The sequence below is a fragment of the Oreochromis aureus genome, linkage group 17, assembly GCF_013358895.1.
Source record: "Oreochromis aureus strain Israel breed Guangdong linkage group 17, ZZ_aureus, whole genome shotgun sequence".
Lineage (NCBI taxonomy): Eukaryota > Metazoa > Chordata > Actinopteri > Cichliformes > Cichlidae > Oreochromis > Oreochromis aureus.
This window is the reverse complement of record NC_052958.1, coordinates 14,666,308-14,685,015: the sequence shown is the minus strand read 5'-3', so window position 1 is coordinate 14,685,015 and position 18,708 is coordinate 14,666,308. Positions and strand designations below refer to the sequence as shown.

Below are 18,708 nucleotides of genomic sequence, written 5' to 3'. Positions count from 1 at the left end.
ACTTGAATATTTTAAAAGTAAGTAAAACACTAAAAGTAATACAATTATCCATTTAAATATGAAAAATGCTCAAACTTCAATTAGACAATATATAAGATAAAATGTGGACACTTTATTAGGCACACCTTGTTTGTACCAGTTTGGAAACTTTTGTCTTCAGAGCTGACCTAATTATTTTCTGTTTCACAGTTTCTGCGGAATTGTCCGCTGTACATCCATGACAAACATCCCAAAGTTTCTCTTGGTTCGAGATCTGGTGACTGTGGAGACCATTTGAGTAGCGGGAACTCCCTGTCAGTGTTCAAAAACAAAGTGTGAGATGATTTGAGCTTTGTGACAGTGTGTAAACATGTTGAACTCCAGTCCTCGAGGGCCAGCATCCTGCTTGTTTTTGAGATATCCCTGCCCTACCTGCTGTTGATTACCTGGATCAGGTGTGCTTTGCCAATAAGAAGCTACAAGGGCAGGTTAGTTGGAAAACAAGCAGGACAGCGGCCATAGAGGCCTGTAGTTCGACACCTGTGAGCTAAGATGAGCTTGAATGATGGTGGCATGCCTCCTGCTACACTGACTCACTGCACCATCTTGTGGTTCTCGATGGTATTACACAAGAATACAGCCCAGTCTTAATGCGCCGTTCACGCTCATATCTGCACAATGACGCTTAGAAATCTTGGAAATAGGGTCACAGCTTTTGTTTCTTGACATTATTTTTGTAGCTTTAGTTTATTTTAGGTGTTTAACTCACTTTAACACTGGTTTTATTACTTTTACTATGTAGGAGCTTTTTTTTTTTTTTTTTTTTTTTTTTTTTGTTTGCTGACGTTATATAGGGAGGTAGGCGGGAGCAGGATGCACCAGGATGCATTGCTTGCTTTTTGGGAGCGGGATTGATTATTTTTCCAGAGTACATTATGACCTACCCTCCCATGTCAAAGCAGTGGCCCTCTGAGATTGGCTTTTGACAAGCCGAAACTGCAAACGCTTTTAACTAACCCCATTTTTATTATTGAGGCATAGACAGACTCCAAACGTGAGTGCTCATTATCATTTTTCCCCAGCTGTTTTAAGTTGTGTAAGCCCCCAAATGTTGCACCTGCACCACAGCAGCTGGTCTGTAATCAGTCTACTTTAAAAAAAAACCCCAAAAAAACCCTTTTTTTTACAATAACAATGTAAGTACAATAAGTACAAGTGACATCTGTCTTTCTGTCTTAAAACTGCTTTAGCTTGGAAACCATAAGAGGAGATTTTTATGACCTGAAACTGTTTAAGAGCGCATGTCTGGTGGACTTTCTTTGATTTCGGACGGTACTTGAATGCAGCACTTCACTATCTATATATATTTATTTTTAAATCACTGCAATTAATTTAAATACTTTTATATGAAAAATAAAATAAAACAGCCAAGATGCTGTCAGGTATGAACTCTTAAATCTCCAGAGCAGACAGGGGCGACACTTGTGCAGGTATTTTCACCAAAGCGCGCTCACGTGTGCTAGATCCGCGTTCACTCCTCGCCCGTTAGAGTGCGACGACTTGTGCAAAGACCCCGCAGGACCGCTTGCTGTTGCACATTATTCATCTAAACACGGGCAAACTGCGCAACAACTGAAAGGTAAAGATCTTATATTTGTATTCAAAGTGAAGCCACTAACAAGCCAGCGTCTAACTTTCCTCTGTTAATATTTCCGTTAAATTAAGGAAGTAGATGTAAGCAGTCGCAGTTTAAAGTGCTGCACAGTGAAACGTTAGTAGCGACAAATGTGACTTAACAGCCTCATGTTTTCAGATGCGAAGCATTTGAATGGCATAAAATTGATTAAATAATACGGGAATAACCTATTTTCTGCTTTTAACTCAGTGTTTACCTGAACTGTGTGTCCAATATTAAAAATAACAAGCCCAGCATTACTGAGACTGTCATTACTAGCTTAGAATTACCATTTATGGCAATAAAAGTGGTATAAAAATATAATTAAAGATAAATTGTAGCCAGCTACCGAAGAAGACTTAATTTTTAAGAGATTATCTGCTTCCCTCACGACATAAAATCTCTCATTTCCACCTTATTAAAGATGATTTTAACATGTGCAGTGCATAATGTTCTTAAATAATATATTATGATGCAGCTTCTTCAGTGTTTTAGTTAGATGTTTTATGAGATAAGTGTATGTTCTTTTTGGGGAAATGAACCATCACGTTCAGAATAACTTCCTTTTTGAGACTTGAGCAGAGTTTGGTCAGAGCTTGTGGTTGTGCGTTAGTTTATTTTTAGTGATCACCTAAACAAAGAATAATAATTTTAATGCACGAAGGGGTCGTTGATCTTTATTGCAGCTGTCCTTTGTGGCTCACTGTGTTTTAATCTCCCACCCCCAGATGTGGAAGTCAGTGGTGGGCCACAATGTGAGCATGAAGGTGGCTGGAGAGGGGGATGACTGGGAGACGGACCCTGACTTTGAGGTACTGTGTACTTCCTGGAGTGAGCGTCACTGTAGGGAGGGTTGGGTAGACACCCCTGCGTCAATCATTTCTGATTTTGTGTTTATGTGTGTGTGTGTTTTAGAATGACGTGTCAGAGCAGGAGCAGAGGTGGGGGGCCAAAACCATCGAGGGCTCAGGACGTAAAGAACACATCAGGTGAAAAGACGTGCAGCCTGTTCCTGGAAATATTATTTTTATAGTGCACGTAGATGAGTTCAGGACATAGTGGGTGCTGTGCAGCAACAGGAAGAGGAAGTGAGAGCAGAGCGTAAGCTGTCGGGCCGCGAGTCTTTCCTAATATGGATAATGTATGATGATGGTGATGTTGACGAGTCTTTGACAGTGATATTTAAACCTCTGCTGACTGGGTGGGACAGATTTTGTATAAATTGTGGCTTATTCAGGGTCAATAATTCACTCGTTAATGAATATTTGGTAACCTTCAAAGTTGCTGTGGATCCTCATCAAGCAGAAAACTTAATTAAGTTGTGGTTAGTTAGACAGACACATGATCCACCCTATTGGGAAACCCCCCCCCCATTAGCAGTATCCATGTACTCAGAGCTTCTGAGCATTTGTGACCCTGAATTTGTGACTCATAAGAGATTTTAATATTGGAAAGGATTAAGAGTAAGCAGCAGAGGAACAACTACTATACTAACAGTTTAAAATTACCATGATGAGTGTATCAGTGTTAGTGATTGAGTTCACAATAGCATGAACTCCGTCTGTTTCAGTATTCATGTGTTTTGGCCCCTGCAGTGTTGCAGAGCTCAGAAGCAAGGTCACTGAGGAGCATGAGAAGGTGAAGCAGAAGGAGAACATTCCCAAAGCATCGTACGGATATGGAGGAAAGTTTGGAGTTGAGACGGATCGAATGGACAAGGTTAACAAATTGTTCTCATTGAAATCTGAATTATGGTGATAAGCTCCTATCATTTACTGCGACTCCTCTTTACCCTCGACTCTGTGCCCACCATTTCTTTAAACTGTGTCCTTTTTGTTTGAACGGATGTGTCTCTGCTGTCCAGGTGGCTGTGGGTAGCGACTATGTAGCAGAGGTGGAGAAGCACTCTTCCCAGAAAGATGCAGCGAAAGGGTTCGGAGGGAAATATGGTGTTCAGAAGGACCGCGTGGATAAGGTGAGAAGATGAGCAAACTCTTTCACAATAGGCAAAAATAAGTAAAAGGGAGCACACTGCACCCACATTAACATCTTTTCTTTGATATTCTGTAACTCAGATGTGATTTAAATGACATGATGAGGTCTCCTTCTCTGCTGTGTTTCTGTCTACTGCTCTGTGCCATCAAACAACAGGATTCATTCAATTCAATTTTATTTACATAGCCCCAAATCACAACAACAGTTGCCCTAAAGGGCTTTAATTATAAGGCAAAGACCTTACAATAATACAGAGAAAACAAAGAAAATCCCTACAATCATATGACCCACTGTGAGAAAGTGCTTTGGTGACAGTGAGAAGGAAGAACTCCCTTTTAATTAACCTCCAGTAGAGACTGGCTCATGGAGGGGCGGCCATCTGCTGTGATCGGTACAGTTAAAACTGGGATCTGTTATACTTTCCGTTGTTTCTATTATACCTACATATACTGGTGGATGCTCCTTTTAAACATGGTCAAAGTTTTAAATCTGAAGCCTATGTACAAGTACTTCCTGTAAGCCAAATACAGCTGGTTTCAGACATTTTGGCTCTGTATGACATCAGTAAGAGTGGATATGGTCATCTCAGACACACAGCTCTGGTTTCGAGCACAAAAGTCCCACCAACATGATGTTCAGATCGTCTGGGATAGCCAATTAGAAGCTGACTTTAAGGAAAGGGATCAATGATGGCCTGTTTTAAGACAAATAGAGAAATGAGACTCCAGCAGAGGCAGGTTCAGTGAGGGGCAGCCATCTGTTGTTGGGGCATGAGGGGAAGGAGAGGAGAGGACATGGAGTAGTGACATATAAATGCATCGGTAGTGGAAAAGAAGAGCTCAGTGCATCATGGGAAGTCCTGTAGCATCCTGAGCCTTACAGCATCCGTGGGTGAGGCTTCAGTGTCCCCTGATCCAGCTCTATTTATTAGCTTTGTCAAAAAGAAAAGTTTGAACCCTAATCTTAAAAGTAGAGAGAGTGTCTGTCTCCTTAATCCACACTAGGAGCTGGTTCCACAGGAGAGGAGCCTGATAGCTGAAGTTTCTTCAGTAAGAAAAGTTCCACACATACGATGCTTAATATTTATTATGATTTCAATCTTTGTACAGTCTGCCGTCGGCTTTGAATACAAAGGAGAAGTGCAGCAGCATGGATCTCAGAAAGGTACGTCCAGTGTCCTGCATCTGTCATTCACTATTCTCCTATCAGAAGTTTGTCTAAATCTTACATTCTTATAACTCACTGCTTTAGATTACTCAAAGGGATTTGGAGGAAAGTACGGTGTCGAGAAAGACAAAGTGGACAAGGCGGCTTTGGGGTACGACTACAAGAGTCAGACTGAGAAGCATCAGTCACAGAAAGGTGAGTTCAGGTTGTAGCAACTGTCTCTTTTTATATTATGTGCTTTATATTTGCTTTTTTATGCATTTGAAATTTATTTTCACCAGACTACGCTAAGGGATTTGGAGGGAAATATGGGGTGGAGAAGGAGAAGGTAGACAAAGCTGCTGTGGGGTATGACTATAAAGGAGAAACAGAGAAGCATCAGTCGCAGAAAGGTGAGTTAAAATTGCAGCTTTTGCAGGTTCGGGCACCGTTTCTTTCATGACACTTGATTGCTTTATTCTGTGCAGATTACTCAAAGGGATTTGGAGGGAAATTTGGTGTTGAGAAGGAGAAAGTCGACAAAGCTGCGTTGGGGTACGATTACAAGGCTGAGACGGAGAAACATCAGTCACAAAAAGGTTAGAGGAGTGAGCCACTGATGTGTTATTTACAGGAGCAGATTTCCTGTATTCATCACACTGATGAAGTGCTTCTGTGTTCAGATTATTCAGCAGGTTTCGGTGGCCGGTATGGCGTACAGGCAGACCGCATGGATAAGGTCAGCATCAAGGATGAAATTCCGTATTATTGTCTTTAGATTCATTGTCTAATCTGGAATAAAATGGAAAGTAGCCAAAACATCTGTTAGGGGAATAATTAATACTTTGGAAAAAGTGAGGCACAAATGTTAAATGCTGGAATTAATATCGATTATTTCTGTTTTAATTTTCATGAAATGAACTTAAAAATGTTTTAATACCTACCTAAAACCTTAAAGCCCTTCTACATGACTGTACATCTTATTCTTAGCCTGAATGGTCTGCTTGTTCTGTATAACCAGAACAAGCATTCTTATTTATGAGACCATTGTTGGTCTGTTCCCATTTTACTCACTGATTTGACTTACTGTCAAAAAGGTAAAGGATGTTATTATATTCACGGAGTGGTGGATCTAGAAAGTTTTACATGGGCAGCAAAGGAAGGGCAAGAGGTCTAGGGTGGCTCATACCTCTTCAGTGAAGTATGTAAAAATACCTTATATGTAGTTGGGCCAGTTGCCCCCTTTGCCCCTCTGTAGATCCGCCCTTGTCTTTACAGGACAGCCTTTTTTCACATTTCTGACTTTAAATTTCATACTTGATTTAGAAGGAAATTTAAAAAAAACGATGGTGACTGTTTGGGTCTTCTTCCAGACCTTCGCAAAGTGGTGACATATTTAAATAACTTGTACTTAGACACAACTAGACTGATGTCTTGTCATGTTCAAAGTCATTGTAGAACCTTTGGCGCAACTTGTTAAAAGATTTAAGTGAGTGGGCCTGAACCTTACTACACCCCCATCTGGCCTGAGGCGACACTGACAGTTACTTTATTGTATAATTTTTTGTAAATGTTGTTCCTGTGTAACCACTGTTGATTCAGCTACTGCCTATCTTAGCCAAGGAACTTCTGCAAAAAAAAAAAAGATTTTTTATCTTAAGCGAAAGCATTAAAAACAAAACAAAAAAAACATCTAACATCTGGCTTCTTGGGACTTTGATCACATTTTTAGCTCCATTTATTTTGTGGTTTAGCCCGAGTATCAGAGGTCCCCAGTAACAGATTGGCCCAGATGTGCCCACATCATCAGCTGAAATAAGGCTGTTTCATAGCCTGTACATCTTCCTGATCTGACAGGAACAGACAAGCAGCAGATTGTCAAACCACCAGCTTTTAATTTTTAATTTTGATTTATTTCCTGCCAGTCAGTTAATCGCCTGCTTGAGTATTCTTGCAGCTGTAACCGTCATTATTGAAACATCATGTTTGTAGTGACAATTCAAACTTCTGAAAAATAATTCTTTCTTTCTATTATTAACCTCTAGAGTGCAGCAGGCTTCACAGACATGGACTCCCCGACCTCTGCATATAAAAAGACACAGCCAGTAGAGGCTTGTAAGTTCATTTGTTTCTCCAACATAATCACTCACACTCTGCCATCTGCCTGGCAAGCAATTAAATCCACAACTGTTCAATGGTTTCCATGATGCACTGCATTCATATTCCCTTTGGATTTTATTATGCAGCGAGTGCAGGTGCAGGAAAACTGAAAGCACGCTTTGAGAACATGGCCAAGGCTTCCGATGAGGAGAACAGGAAGAAAGCAGAAGAAGAGAGAGCGAGGAGGCAAGCCAGAGAGAGCCGAGAGCGAGAGGAGGCCAAACGCAGACAGCAGCAGGTACGCTGCACTGCAAAAATGTAAAGAGCTACAAGGTGAGCTGTTTTCAGCTCACGTGATTGATGTTCTTTCTTTTAGGAGGAAGAAAGAAGAAGAGAGGAGGAATCTCAAGTACCACCAGTTCATCATGTTGATCCAGAGGACGATATGCCAACACCAGAAATCCACCGTCGCACTCCAGAGATTCCAGAGCCGGAGCCAGAACCAGAGCTGGAGCCAGAGCCAGAACCAGAACCAGAACCAGAGCCGGTGGTGAGAAACACATATGAAAAATCAGATGTACCAAATAACAACTCGTGTTTAAAACATGGGACTCATGTTCACCCATCTTTCCACCAGCATGCACATATTTATATTCTTTTGTATATATAGGTATACATATACATATATATACAAAAAACTTGAATTTTACTATATTTATTTATTGGATAAAATAAGTTAAATGTCACCGCTATTATAACAGCGGGGGTGTCCAAATTCAGAGGCTGCATCCACCTGAGGACCCGGCCTTCGCGGTCTAAGTGGCCGGGTCCTCTGAAAGCTGGGTAGACCGGAGATGAGCGACTGCGATGGTCTAGCCTTCAGAATTACGTCACGAGCTCTCTCGGTGCAGTGAAACTCTGCCGTCTGCTCCTTGCTATCTAAAATATAACAGGACACTGGCATAAATTCTTGACCGTCTCACACTTCTGTTTAATCAGTTTTCTGTTTGACGTTTATTCAGCTGTGTGAAAACCCCGGAGGAACCCTCCCGAGGGATTAATAAAGTTTTATTTAATTAAATCTAATCTAATAACTTTAATCTCAGCCAAACCCATTTACTCACGAACAAATAAAACACTGAAAAAGGCCAAACAATAACATGTTTAAGTTATCTAAGTGTCTTATATATCATGTTTAACCTGAGTAGCAAAAGACCGCGGGGGTTTGAAAACGATGTGCCGGGAGTTCGTTGTTCTCGCCGGCTCAGATATTTGAAGTTTACACAGCTACATTCTCGCCTGAAAATATGTTAAAAGTTTATTTTGTGACCCAGAAAGAGTAATAAGAGTAATATTAAAACTAAGTAGCTGCAGTAGTAGTAGCCATTGTTGGAAACTGGAATTGGCTGGGCCATGCTGGGATATGGTTTTTCAATTTTGTTTCCGGGTGGAAAATCGGGAGAAATTCGGGAGAATGGTGGCTCCGGGAGATTTTTGGGAGGGGCACTGAAATTCGTGATTCTCCTGAAAAAATTGGGGGGTGGGGGGGGGGTTGGCATGTATGCCAATCCATGACTGATAGTGTTTGGTTGTGTGCATTGTGATTTATCCAGGTATCCTGGTATTTCAGATACTGTTCATCTGCTGTAGATAGTTGTTTAGATCTGCCACTTCTTTTCTTTTGCCCTCCACTTTTCCAGTTTCCTCAAATTTTTTAAGGACACGCTGCACACCATACTATCAAGATATTCTGTGTTTTTAGCTAACAGCTCTTTGGGAATCACCTTTTTGGTACAAAGATACTATTCAAGTCTGTCAGACTGTCTTATCTTTGAAATTTTTCATAAATTCATTAAAGAAATGGAGACAAATTATGTGTTTTTGTGACAAAGTCACAATTTAAAACTGGTTCTTTACCAAGTTGTCTTTTACGTGTAGACACCTAATTGGTGAGTTAGGTGCCTTTTTTATCCTTGGACAATTCACAGGTCAGTAGTAACATAATTCTGCAGAATTTTTTGGGTTTGTGGATGTGGAAAAGCAGAAAGAAAATAGGTCCTATGTGAAAATGTTTACAGCAGACTTTGAGGCTATTAGTTTTTGTTTTTTTTTAAAAAAAAAGGCAAATACCATGTGGTGCAAAATGCTGTAAAAAGAGAGACATCTTCACAGCTGATATCTCCAAAACTCAGCAACTAACCTAATTCAGTCTCTGGAAAGGGTTCCTTTCTGATTATCCTCACCTGTGACGCTTAACTACAAATCATCTAACTCCACTTATGAGTCAAAGGTAGCAGAAGAGCATCATCACACCACGATGAAGGCCACAACACTGAAAAGTTAGCACGTTTGATAACCTGCTCCTGAAATTTTAAACAAGTGCTACTTATTTACCTTTGAGTACTCAACGTCTCTCAGTACTTTGTGACTTCACTCCTTTGCCTGTTGCACACAGTCCCAGTGCTTCTCACTGAGGACATGAATGTCTAAAAGACAGCGACATGCAGACATTTGTACCCGCAGGATGGAAATTGTCATTGAAGCCCATTAAATGTTGTTTTTCATCCCTTTTTAAGAAGCTAAGATAAGTAAGTTGGCCTTATGTTAGATTTTATACAGATGCCGGACATTATGGAACAAAGACATGGCTTTTTAAAGGAGCCCAAATTAAAATATAAAGGAATAAATAAAATAACAGCCTAAATCAGCACCTGGAGACATTTAAAGATGGGTGATGAACAGAAAGAGTTGGTTCCAGAAGTAAATTTAAGATTACAGCATATTTTTCCCAAATTATCCCTTTGTCCATCTCAAAATTCAGATGTTTAGCTCTAAATATAATGCTGGCATGCTACTGGGACTCATCTCAGCTCACCTCCAGGATTTGAAATCGGTGACTTTGAGCATTGCTGTTTTCAGGAGGAACCAGAATACGAGGAGCCCCCGGCCTTGCCACCACGATCGGACGATTTTGAGGAACCGGGCGCCCCTCCTCTGCCTGAAAGGTCAATAGAAGTGGATGATGATGGTGGAGAGTATGAAGACATCGGTCATCCCCCTCCTCCTCCTCCTCAGCGTAAAGGTGTGCCTCTAAGCAAAGCCGTGAGTTAATCAGGACCCCTTTCGTGGCTACTGATCATTAATCTCGCATATTTTATCTCCCAGCTGACGAGAACGACTATGAAGACCTGACATGTGGCCAGAAGGCAATAGCGATTTATGACTATCAGGGAGGTAAGACTCTCCATTTTCTACGTTTCATGATAAATGTGACCTTGTGCACATATAAATGTCACACCTACACATTCAGTACTCATTGTGGAATAGCTGATCTGGGCTACTTTGGTTTGCCTTGTTTACACACTGAAAGGGGATCGTGAGCACAGGTGTTCCTTTGGCCTTTGACGCTGTGACACAAGTGCTTAAATGTGAGGATAAATCCTTTGCTTTTCTTTTTTCACACAGAGGCCGATGACGAGATCTCCTTCAATCCAGACGACATAATCCACAACATAGAGATGATTGATGAGGGCTGGTGGAAGGGACAGTGTCACGGACGTACCGGTCTGTTCCCGGCCGCTTATGTTCAGCTGATCGAGTGAGCAACACGCTCCCAAAGTCTATTTTTGCACAAGCTTCACTTAAACAAACTTCAATATTGTTGAACAGAAGGAGGAATTTGTATTTAACAATCAAATCAGAACAAATTTTTAAAATCAGTTGATTTGTGTAATATTTCGCTTTGAATGTGCCGACTGGAAAAGCATCAGGCCAATCCTGATCAGAAGCAAACATGTACACCTCTGCAAGGAACTGAGGGTATATGACCTTATTTTTCATTTCTTTCACTGGATTTTTATTTTACCAATGTAATCACAGTTATGACCTGAAATGGCTCTGCTATTCTAATAAAATCCTCCTGGCAACCTGTGTTTTGTCTTTCCTCTGATGCGGTTACAGTGACCTAAAAACACTGTTTTGTGGAGCACCAGCTGATCATTTTAGCCATCGCCATCTTGGTGTTTGGACACAGTGATAAGTGAGGTGATAATTAATCCTTAAACATGTAACGACTCTGCAGCGGGCTATGCGTGATTTCTTGCCCACTTAAACGTTGCATGTTCATCGGTATAACACCATGTTTATGTTAGTATTACAAAAAAAGGGAGGCATTATGAAGTGTGGGAAGGAAAATCCTTAATATGTATTCTACTGTGAAACAGTAGCTTCAAAGCTATGCAGGCCAAGTCATCTTCTCTATGCACAGCCACAAACCATAATGGCTGGAGAACATGCGTTTCATTATTCTACCCGTGTTTACAAAATTAAATTATAAGAAGCCAACATTGATAATAAAACATTTTGTCTAACCCTAAACAGTAAAAGTAGAAAACCCTCGCAAAAAGATTAGGCCAGTATCACGTTAACTATGGCTAAGCACCGGCATTAAACAGGTTACTTTATTGTGCAGCGGTTTAGGCAGTTACCTGACAGGTGAAACAGAGCTATAACTGGGGAGACACAGGTCTGGCCTTTTATGACATACCTCCATAGCAGCCACTGCTGCACAGATATAGCAAAAATAAATCACCAGATGATAGACATAGCCTATGATGCACATTTTAAGAAATGTTAAAGTTTTCCTTTTCAATATATTGTACGAGCCGGACCTTCTTGTAATTTTTTTAAAAGTGCTTGACTTCGGCTGCTTTTTTAAAACTCATTTTCAGCCCAGTCATTGTACCCGACCATTTTAGAGGAATGTTTGTTTGATTGTTGAAACACTTAACACTGACCTATGAATCATTCAAGCGTAAAACCCCCCCCACCTAACTCAAGATATGTGTATACACATAACAGACAACTTAGCAATGAACTAATTTTAAGTTGTGTTTACTAGTCTGTCACCAAAAACATCATTTATTGTCATTTCTTTAGTTGAATGTATGAAAAACACCAAAGATAACACAGTGTGAGGGGCTTGAAATAGGAGTTTTGCACCAACGAGGTGATTGTCGGCATATCTTGGCATGTTGTGCATGCAGTGTGTCCATAAAAAGAGGAAACCGGACAAGTACACGATAAAAGAGGCACCATCACATCTGCATCCACCATGCACTTTTGCACAGTTCTGTAATTGTAAAGAATGTGCGTAATGAATTAAAGTTGTGACAAACAACAATTGAAATTATAAATCATATTAAAATACTAATAATTCTGTGTTTTTGACACACCTCCAGGAGCCACTGGAGGTGGGCAAAAGAGTTGCATGATGTCAAGAAAATGAACAGAACAAATCATAGGACAGATTTTTTTATGGGAGTTTAGAGACTTAACTTGCGGCAGAGAATACACGTGCACCACTCACATTTCTGCAGTCAGACGCACTACACACACGTTTTCCGTGCTCTGATCTCAAGTCAGAGAGGGTTTTGCTGTTCCATGAGAACAAACCAGTTTCTGCAGTGAACTTTTGTACGATCTCAGGCTCTGTGGCAAAGCCCGGGAATCTTCAAATCCACCAGACACAATGAAATTTAATTAAGAAACACAACACTTATCACAAAAGGATGCTGTGTTTCAGCTTCCAGAGTCTTATAGCTAAAATGACGGTCTTCCCGTTTGGTGGTTTACCAGGCAACATTCTTCTTCTTCTTGCCCTTGCCACCTTTCTTTCCCAATCGTTTGCCCCTCATTTTCTTGGCCTGCCGCTGGCTCATCCATGCCGGATACTGTCCATGTTCATCCAGAAGAGTTTTCTTGTTGCGCTTGCTGTCCATGTCCATCTTCCCATCTGAAACACAGACACACAGCAGTGAGGACGGCTTCAACATGCACACAAGCTGTTTCCTCATGTTTGCAAATGATACATGTGGCACAGAAAAATGTGTGACATCACCTCGTAATTAAAAAACAAAACAAAAACAAACTATAAAGGCTGCTGACTGTGGTGCTCACTGTCTTACCATCAGGCTCTGCCTCCTCCATGTTAACGTCGGCCTGCTTCTTTATCTTCTCAGCTGGCACCACTGTGGCGATCTCCTGAATGTCAGTCATGACGACTTCTCCTTTCTTATCGAGGGTCAGAGCTTGTTTCAGACGGTTCAGCTCCTTTGGAGCATTCTTCTTCCTCTTCTCTGCCCGCATCTTTCGCTTCCATTTACTCCGAAGGCTTTTTGCCATTTTAAAGATGCTGCGAACACATTAACAAATCACCAGTCAAGCAAACTTGGGTTCACGAATTTTTAGGACTTTCACATGTATCCTTACACCACGGAACAGTAAAAACAAGCGGTGAAGACAAATGGATGGTCTGAGGCGACATGTCTTGCCAATGACTGCCGATTTCTTCCACACTACCTGAGCTGAAGCCCAGGATTCAGGAGGATGTTTGGATTTTAATTAATCTATGATTTACTTTCAGGAACGTCAAGACGATGTATATCATTTAAATATGACACCTATTTGTGTAGGTAGAATGAAAAAAAATCCATTTATAACGTTTTTTTAGTAATACTACTAACAAAACAAAAAAACAATGAAAATAAACTGTGCAACATCTTTACAAACTAACTAATAAAGTTAAATAAACCTGGGAGAGAAGTCTAAATAAAACTGATCACGCATTCAGACTGTCTTCTTCTACACCTCTATAAACATTGAGCTGGTCTCTAGTACCCAACACTGATATTAAAAATATTAAAAAATCCCAGCAGATCAGCATCTTCTTAAACACTCAGACCAACAACTATGCCGCATTCAAACTCACCTACATCACCTTTCTTTCACATTTCACTAAATCCACCGAGTTGCTGCCGCGTGATTGGCTGAATCGTAAACAGATGTACCTTACAAAGTGGCCGACGCGTGCAGTACTGCAATTTCCCTTCCATGATTAATAACGTAAACCTAAGGACTTTATAGGCAAGTTAGGATTAGCGAATCCACTGAGCTGTTAAACCTCAACAAAACGGGAATGAGCAGCTTCGGTGATAAACTTTAACGTTTGGTCTGTTGAACATTTACAGCACTAACATCATCATCACCCACCCCCCTCCTAAAAGAAATGGTAAAATGCTGTTAATTCCGTTTAGTTACACGATACTGGCCGTCACAATAAGCCTAGCAAGTTAGCTACCCAACTCCTAATGAGGCACCAGTCTTAAAAACACATAAAAATAGCCTCGTTCCCTCATTAAACTCATACAGGTGTAATCATTAATCCACTATATGACATACAAGTCTGACTTACTTCCCACAGAAGCAGCAGATGAGCTTCTTGACGCTTAAACTGTGTGAACAACACACTCTTCTACTCCGCACACGTGTTTAGAAGCTTGGGGAAAAAATGAATCACGTGCTTTGGAAAGAGCTGCAATATGATTGGCTGCCTCGGACATTCTGAAGACTGTGGCTTCTGATTGGACAGTGGACTAATACCAGGAAGCTAAACGGAAGGTAAACAAACCGTTGTGGAAAATTTCGTGCTTAGCTGCAAGCTAAAGTGCTTTAAACCCTTTGAGTGTTTGTTGGGTTTGTTTTAAGTTCATCCGGGAGTCATGAACAGCTTCCAGGCCGCCAGCCCTCCGCTCTCTGCTGCTGTGACCCAGATGTTCAACACGCTGGAGTCGGCTGCAGAACAAATGATGGTGCACAGAGACTTCCAAGCGGCTTTTGACACATGTCTCAGAGGTCTGGAGAGTCTCGATGGCCTGGAGCCCGAGGACAGCAGGTGAGGGTCCTGAAGCTTCACGCACATGTGTAACTGGAAGCTTGGATGTTTGTGTTATAACACAAACGTCTTTAATGTTCCTGCAGATGTGCAGAGCTCAAGGCTGGTTTCTGCATCTTAGGGATTCAGGCTCTGGCTGAGCTCAATCAGTGGCGTGATGTCCTCTGCTGGGTCCTGCAACAGTATGAGCAGGAGAAAATACCAGCGAAGATCATGCAGATGTGGTGAGGAAAGGGTTTCATTATCATTATTATTATTATTATTATTATTGTTGTTATTGTTATTAGACACTGATCTATTGATCCCCAGCCTTTGGGCAGGTGGACACAATATGAAATAAAGTATAAAATACAAATCGTATTAGGGTTCAAATATGCAAATTCTCCTAGACATGTTTTTTCAATCAGCACATTTAATCCGCCATTAATTATATACTTAATCATGAATTAAAAATGAAAATAAAATTTAATTATTCGTTATGAGTGCTGTTATAATCAAACCTTATATTAATGACTTCAGCCTTTTTTGATAAAGAAATGTTTTTGTAGTAAATAAAAGACATCTGTCATCACAATTATTTAGGCTTAAATTAATAAATGTGTAAAATGACAGAGCAAGTTCCACTAGCTCATTGCCCAGACTGTCCCATAAATATAAAACTAGAAGTTTTGACTTGATGAGCCATTTTTTTTTACCTAGTGAGGTCACATTTGTGAAAGCCCACACTGTTGTACAAAGTGTAAGAAAAAGTGAACTTTTATTTATTACTCAATTGCTTTGATGAGGTCTGAATGGCTATGGAAGAGGTCTTTATCTGTAGGAAAAACTGTGAAGTCCAAAATGTATGCCCTCCAAAGCTCTGCAGCAGGCAAAATTGGAGACTGTAATCCCAAATCTATTATGTCAGTGGGTAGGTCCAGTGAAAAATGGTTGGCTTTTTGAAATATTTGGACAACGACTGGAAATGGGTGATAAACTCAAAAAAATCCTACATAAAAGTGACCTTTTCTAGTAACGAAACAGACATTTATCACACCCTGATATCCATAAATTTGGAGCCAAGGTTCCCAGATACTGTGCCAATACTTAGAAACTCTTTCCTATTTTAACCTCTGACTTCTGGGGCTGATGATGACATGTGTGGTGCCATCATTCTCAGAATTAAAGACTGAAGGACAAGAGTGCAGGACAGCCAAAATAATTTATTTCTGCTAAAGGGGGTGATGTGTTTGTTTGTGTTTTACAAAGAATTGAGAGATATACATGATCACACAGTGGATTTTAAGTCAGACGATCAAGATATGACTCACATGTAGACTTTAAGCTTTAACATAAGGGGTTAAGAAAAGTATTGCATTAACTATTTAGGATTTTTTTTTCTTTAAAAAATTCAATAAAATTCTTACTAATGTGATTTTGTGTCTCATTTTGGCAGTATACTTCTTTACTCCAAGGTGGGTGAGCCTGCTGTAATGCAGGAGGTGACCAGAGCCTGGTTACACTACCCGTCCAACAGCAGGGCGACTAGCTTCAGGACCGTCGCAGAGCTGTACCTGCTGCATATCCTTGTGCCGCTGAGAGAAGCAGACGAGGCTCGGGAGCTGATCAGAGGCGAGCTTTTTAGCAGCGCCTTCACAGAAGAACACAGACAGACAGCGCTGGATATCATAGAAGAAAAAGAGCGACAAAATCAAGACCCTCCTCTAAATCCCAGGATGAGTGGAAGCTCTGACGTCACTGAACATCCTGTCTCATCCCAAGGTCTGACACTTCAGCCTAAACCCTTATGAGATGCATTACGCCAAGCGGCCTAAAAAAGACTGAAACTGTTAACTGTTTGTGATTTTGCTTTTGTTCTGCAGGTACTTTAGTCCATAAACTTGAGGCTGTGATCAGGTTTTTATACCGAAAACTCCTGATGATTGGTTCTGGCTCATTCCCTTTCCGGAGAATCTTTCTGACTGCCATCCTCCTCTACATGCTCTTTTTTCGGATGGATCCAGGTTGGGTGAAATGTTCCTTAGTTCTACTGGTACATCATCATCTTTTAGAAGTTAAAATAAAAGTGACTGTAAATGCGTTTCTGTTGTGCTTTTTTTACCTGCAGCTCTCCCGTCTGCGTTCATGTGGATTTCGAAACTTCTGCAGCTGCTCAAACAGATGTGGAACGCCATGTTTGCACCCTATTATCAGGCAGTCACTCAGAGCAAAGGACTGTAGAGGACTGAATATGCTAGGTCTATCATTTTAAATGAATTCTCTAAGGACTGTTTGTAAGACAACATGGATGATATTCACGTCAGATCTATAAAACATTTAAAGCGTCCTCATTCCAGGAAAATTGCTTTTTTTTTTTTTTTAAGCTGCAGACTCTTCAGCTCACATGACACAGCTTCCCATAAATTCTCCCCAGCTCCTCACTAATACATCCTTTGTTTGTCCATCTCAAAGCAACACATGAATCATCAAGAGTCTGATGTGTTTTTTTTTCTTTTCCTTTTTTAAGTCTGGGAAGTGACTCACTGTTCTGGTTCAGAGTACCTAGAATGATGAGTAGGGGTAAGAAAACAGTTGCAGTCAGTGTATCACTGTATGAATCTGAAATTTGTTAAATGATTATAACAATAGTTATAATAGTCAGTTTAAGTTTTGTGTACTGCAATGTGCTGAGGTCCTGTGGCTGCAAAACAAGCCTAAACCATGACCCCTCTGCCACTGTGCATGACATGAGGTGTTTGTCCTGATATGGTGTGTCTGGTTGTCAACAAACATGGTGCTCTGCATTACAGCCAAACATTGCCACTTTGGTCTCGTCTCTCCAAAGGACATTTTTAGAAGTGTTGCACTTGACATGCTAACTGAGGCCGGTAGAGTCTTGGATGTATTTGTTTGCACGTCCAAGATCATGCACTGGGTCTGGAATTTGCTGGGACGTTTACTCCTGAGAAGATTGGCGACTCCTTTGAATGTTTTCCAGTTGTGAATAATTGTTCTTACTGCAAAATGATGGACTTCTGATTGTTTGGAAATGACCCTATAACCTTTTCCAGATCGATGGGAAGCCGCAGTTACTTTTTTAACTCTTTCCTCCACAATTACGACATTTGACAACAACGTTAATAGGTGTGAAAGATGGACAGAGATGAAGTTTTTCCTCCTTGGCGCTGTGTTAACACACCGGAATGCTCCAGTCCAGCAAACTGCCGAAACCTCAGCTTTTATAGAAGTGGTCATGATCAATTAATCAAGTGCATTTGATTTTCAACATGTTACCCTCTTAATTCAAATAGAAGCTGTCAGATTGTACTTAGTTTTTCACAGGATTGGATCTTAAGAAAATGCACTTACAATGTAAGAGTGAAGATATTTGTTCTGCATTTAAGTGTCCCTGTGACTGTTCTTATGTATTATTTTATTGATAATTCTCATAAATGAACCTTAAATTTTTAAAGGGTAATCAATTTGGAATTATAATTTTGAATTATATGTGTGGATGTGACAGCGTGTTTGATAGGACAAAATCCAGTCACCTTATTTTTTTTTTAAATGGATGGATGGGTAGTTAAGTAACTGGTTACCTAACATGCTGTCAGGCCTTTCCAAAAGTATCATCAGTAAAAATTTAAAGAGGGAAAAACAAACTTTTTTTATAATCTTATATTCCTGTTGTGGAAATTTGAATTTAATTTATGTGAAGATCTATTAAATTTAATCTTATGCAGCACTGTTAAGCAGTTTTAAATTTAAATGTTTAAATTGTTTTCTGAAAGCTTACAAGTAGCGAAAAAAGTAGAATAAAAGTGTGCAGGTAAACGTACATGTCCCTCAAGTTTAGAAAAGGTGGTGCTGCAGTAAATCGGAATATATTATCTGTAATTCATAAAGTTCTGCATGCATGTAAAAAAAAAAATTAGGGGTCTTTTTTTTTTTTAAGTGAAAGTCACATTAGTTTAATCGCATTTTTAAAGTGGGGCTGGGGTCACTCATTGCCCCTCTCTTTGGACACGCCCCTGGGTACAGGTGAGAAGTATTATTATTAAGTTGCACACAGTGGAAATACTTGAGTATTCGAGTACAGAGT

The 18,708-nt window shown here is 40.3% G+C and overlaps 3 protein-coding genes across 3 annotated transcripts; 2 read left to right on the top strand and 1 right to left on the bottom strand.

The window, feature by feature from the left end:
- Positions 1-1,460: 1,460 nt before the first annotated feature.
- hcls1 (hematopoietic cell-specific Lyn substrate 1) lies at positions 1,461-10,821 on the top strand. Its single transcript, XM_031758216.2, has 16 exons — positions 1,461-1,618; positions 2,383-2,466; positions 2,570-2,643; positions 3,250-3,373; positions 3,519-3,629; positions 4,759-4,813; positions 4,901-5,011; positions 5,098-5,208; positions 5,284-5,394; positions 5,479-5,534; positions 6,841-6,910; positions 7,042-7,193; positions 7,272-7,445; positions 9,815-9,977; positions 10,061-10,129; positions 10,361-10,821. The coding sequence occupies exons 2-16, from the start codon at positions 2,383-2,385 to the stop codon at positions 10,495-10,497; spliced, it is 1,602 nt and encodes a 533-aa protein (XP_031614076.1). The 5' UTR covers positions 1,461-1,618; the 3' UTR covers positions 10,498-10,821.
- Positions 10,822-11,772: 951 nt separating this feature from the next.
- llph (LLP homolog, long-term synaptic facilitation factor) lies at positions 11,773-14,274 on the bottom strand. Its single transcript, XM_031757728.2, has 3 exons — positions 14,148-14,274; positions 12,862-13,088; positions 11,773-12,689 (listed from the first exon to the last, which is right to left on the bottom strand). Exons 2-3 carry the CDS (start codon positions 13,076-13,078, stop codon positions 12,526-12,528), a joined length of 381 nt encoding a protein of 126 aa, XP_031613588.1. The 5' UTR covers positions 13,079-13,088; positions 14,148-14,274; the 3' UTR covers positions 11,773-12,525.
- A 63-nt stretch (positions 14,275-14,337) lies between these two features.
- pex26 (peroxisomal biogenesis factor 26) lies at positions 14,338-18,435 on the top strand. Its single transcript, XM_031757738.2, has 5 exons — positions 14,338-14,627; positions 14,714-14,851; positions 16,063-16,388; positions 16,490-16,630; positions 16,735-18,435. The coding sequence occupies exons 1-5, from the start codon at positions 14,455-14,457 to the stop codon at positions 16,845-16,847; spliced, it is 891 nt and encodes a 296-aa protein (XP_031613598.1). The 5' UTR covers positions 14,338-14,454; the 3' UTR covers positions 16,848-18,435.
- The last annotated feature ends 273 nt before the right edge of the window (positions 18,436-18,708 follow it).

What these genes read in the sequence shown, in the direction of transcription:
- llph (XM_031757728.2), bottom strand. Translation starts at nt 13,078, where the DNA reads ATGGCAAAAAGCCTTCGGAGTAAATGGAAGCGAAAGATGCGGGCAGAG. An exon ending in GGAGGAGGCAGAGCCTGATG is followed by an intron (nt 12,690 to 12,861) that starts GTAAGACAGTGA and finishes TCTGTGTTTCAG; the next exon opens with ATGGGAAGATGGACATGGAC.
- pex26 (XM_031757738.2), top strand. Translation starts at nt 14,455, where the DNA reads ATGAACAGCTTCCAGGCCGCCAGCCCTCCGCTCTCTGCTGCTGTGACC. An exon ending in CTGGAGCCCGAGGACAGCAG is followed by an intron (nt 14,628 to 14,713) that starts GTGAGGGTCCTG and finishes ATGTTCCTGCAG; the next exon opens with ATGTGCAGAGCTCAAGGCTG. An exon ending in ACATCCTGTCTCATCCCAAG is followed by an intron (nt 16,389 to 16,489) that starts GTCTGACACTTC and finishes TTTGTTCTGCAG; the next exon opens with GTACTTTAGTCCATAAACTT.
- hcls1 (XM_031758216.2), top strand. Translation starts at nt 2,383, where the DNA reads ATGTGGAAGTCAGTGGTGGGCCACAATGTGAGCATGAAGGTGGCTGGA. An exon ending in AACCAGAACCAGAGCCGGTG is followed by an intron (nt 7,446 to 9,814) that starts GTGAGAAACACA and finishes TGCTGTTTTCAG; the next exon opens with GAGGAACCAGAATACGAGGA. An exon ending in TCCTCCTCCTCAGCGTAAAG is followed by an intron (nt 9,978 to 10,060) that starts GTGTGCCTCTAA and finishes TTTATCTCCCAG; the next exon opens with CTGACGAGAACGACTATGAA.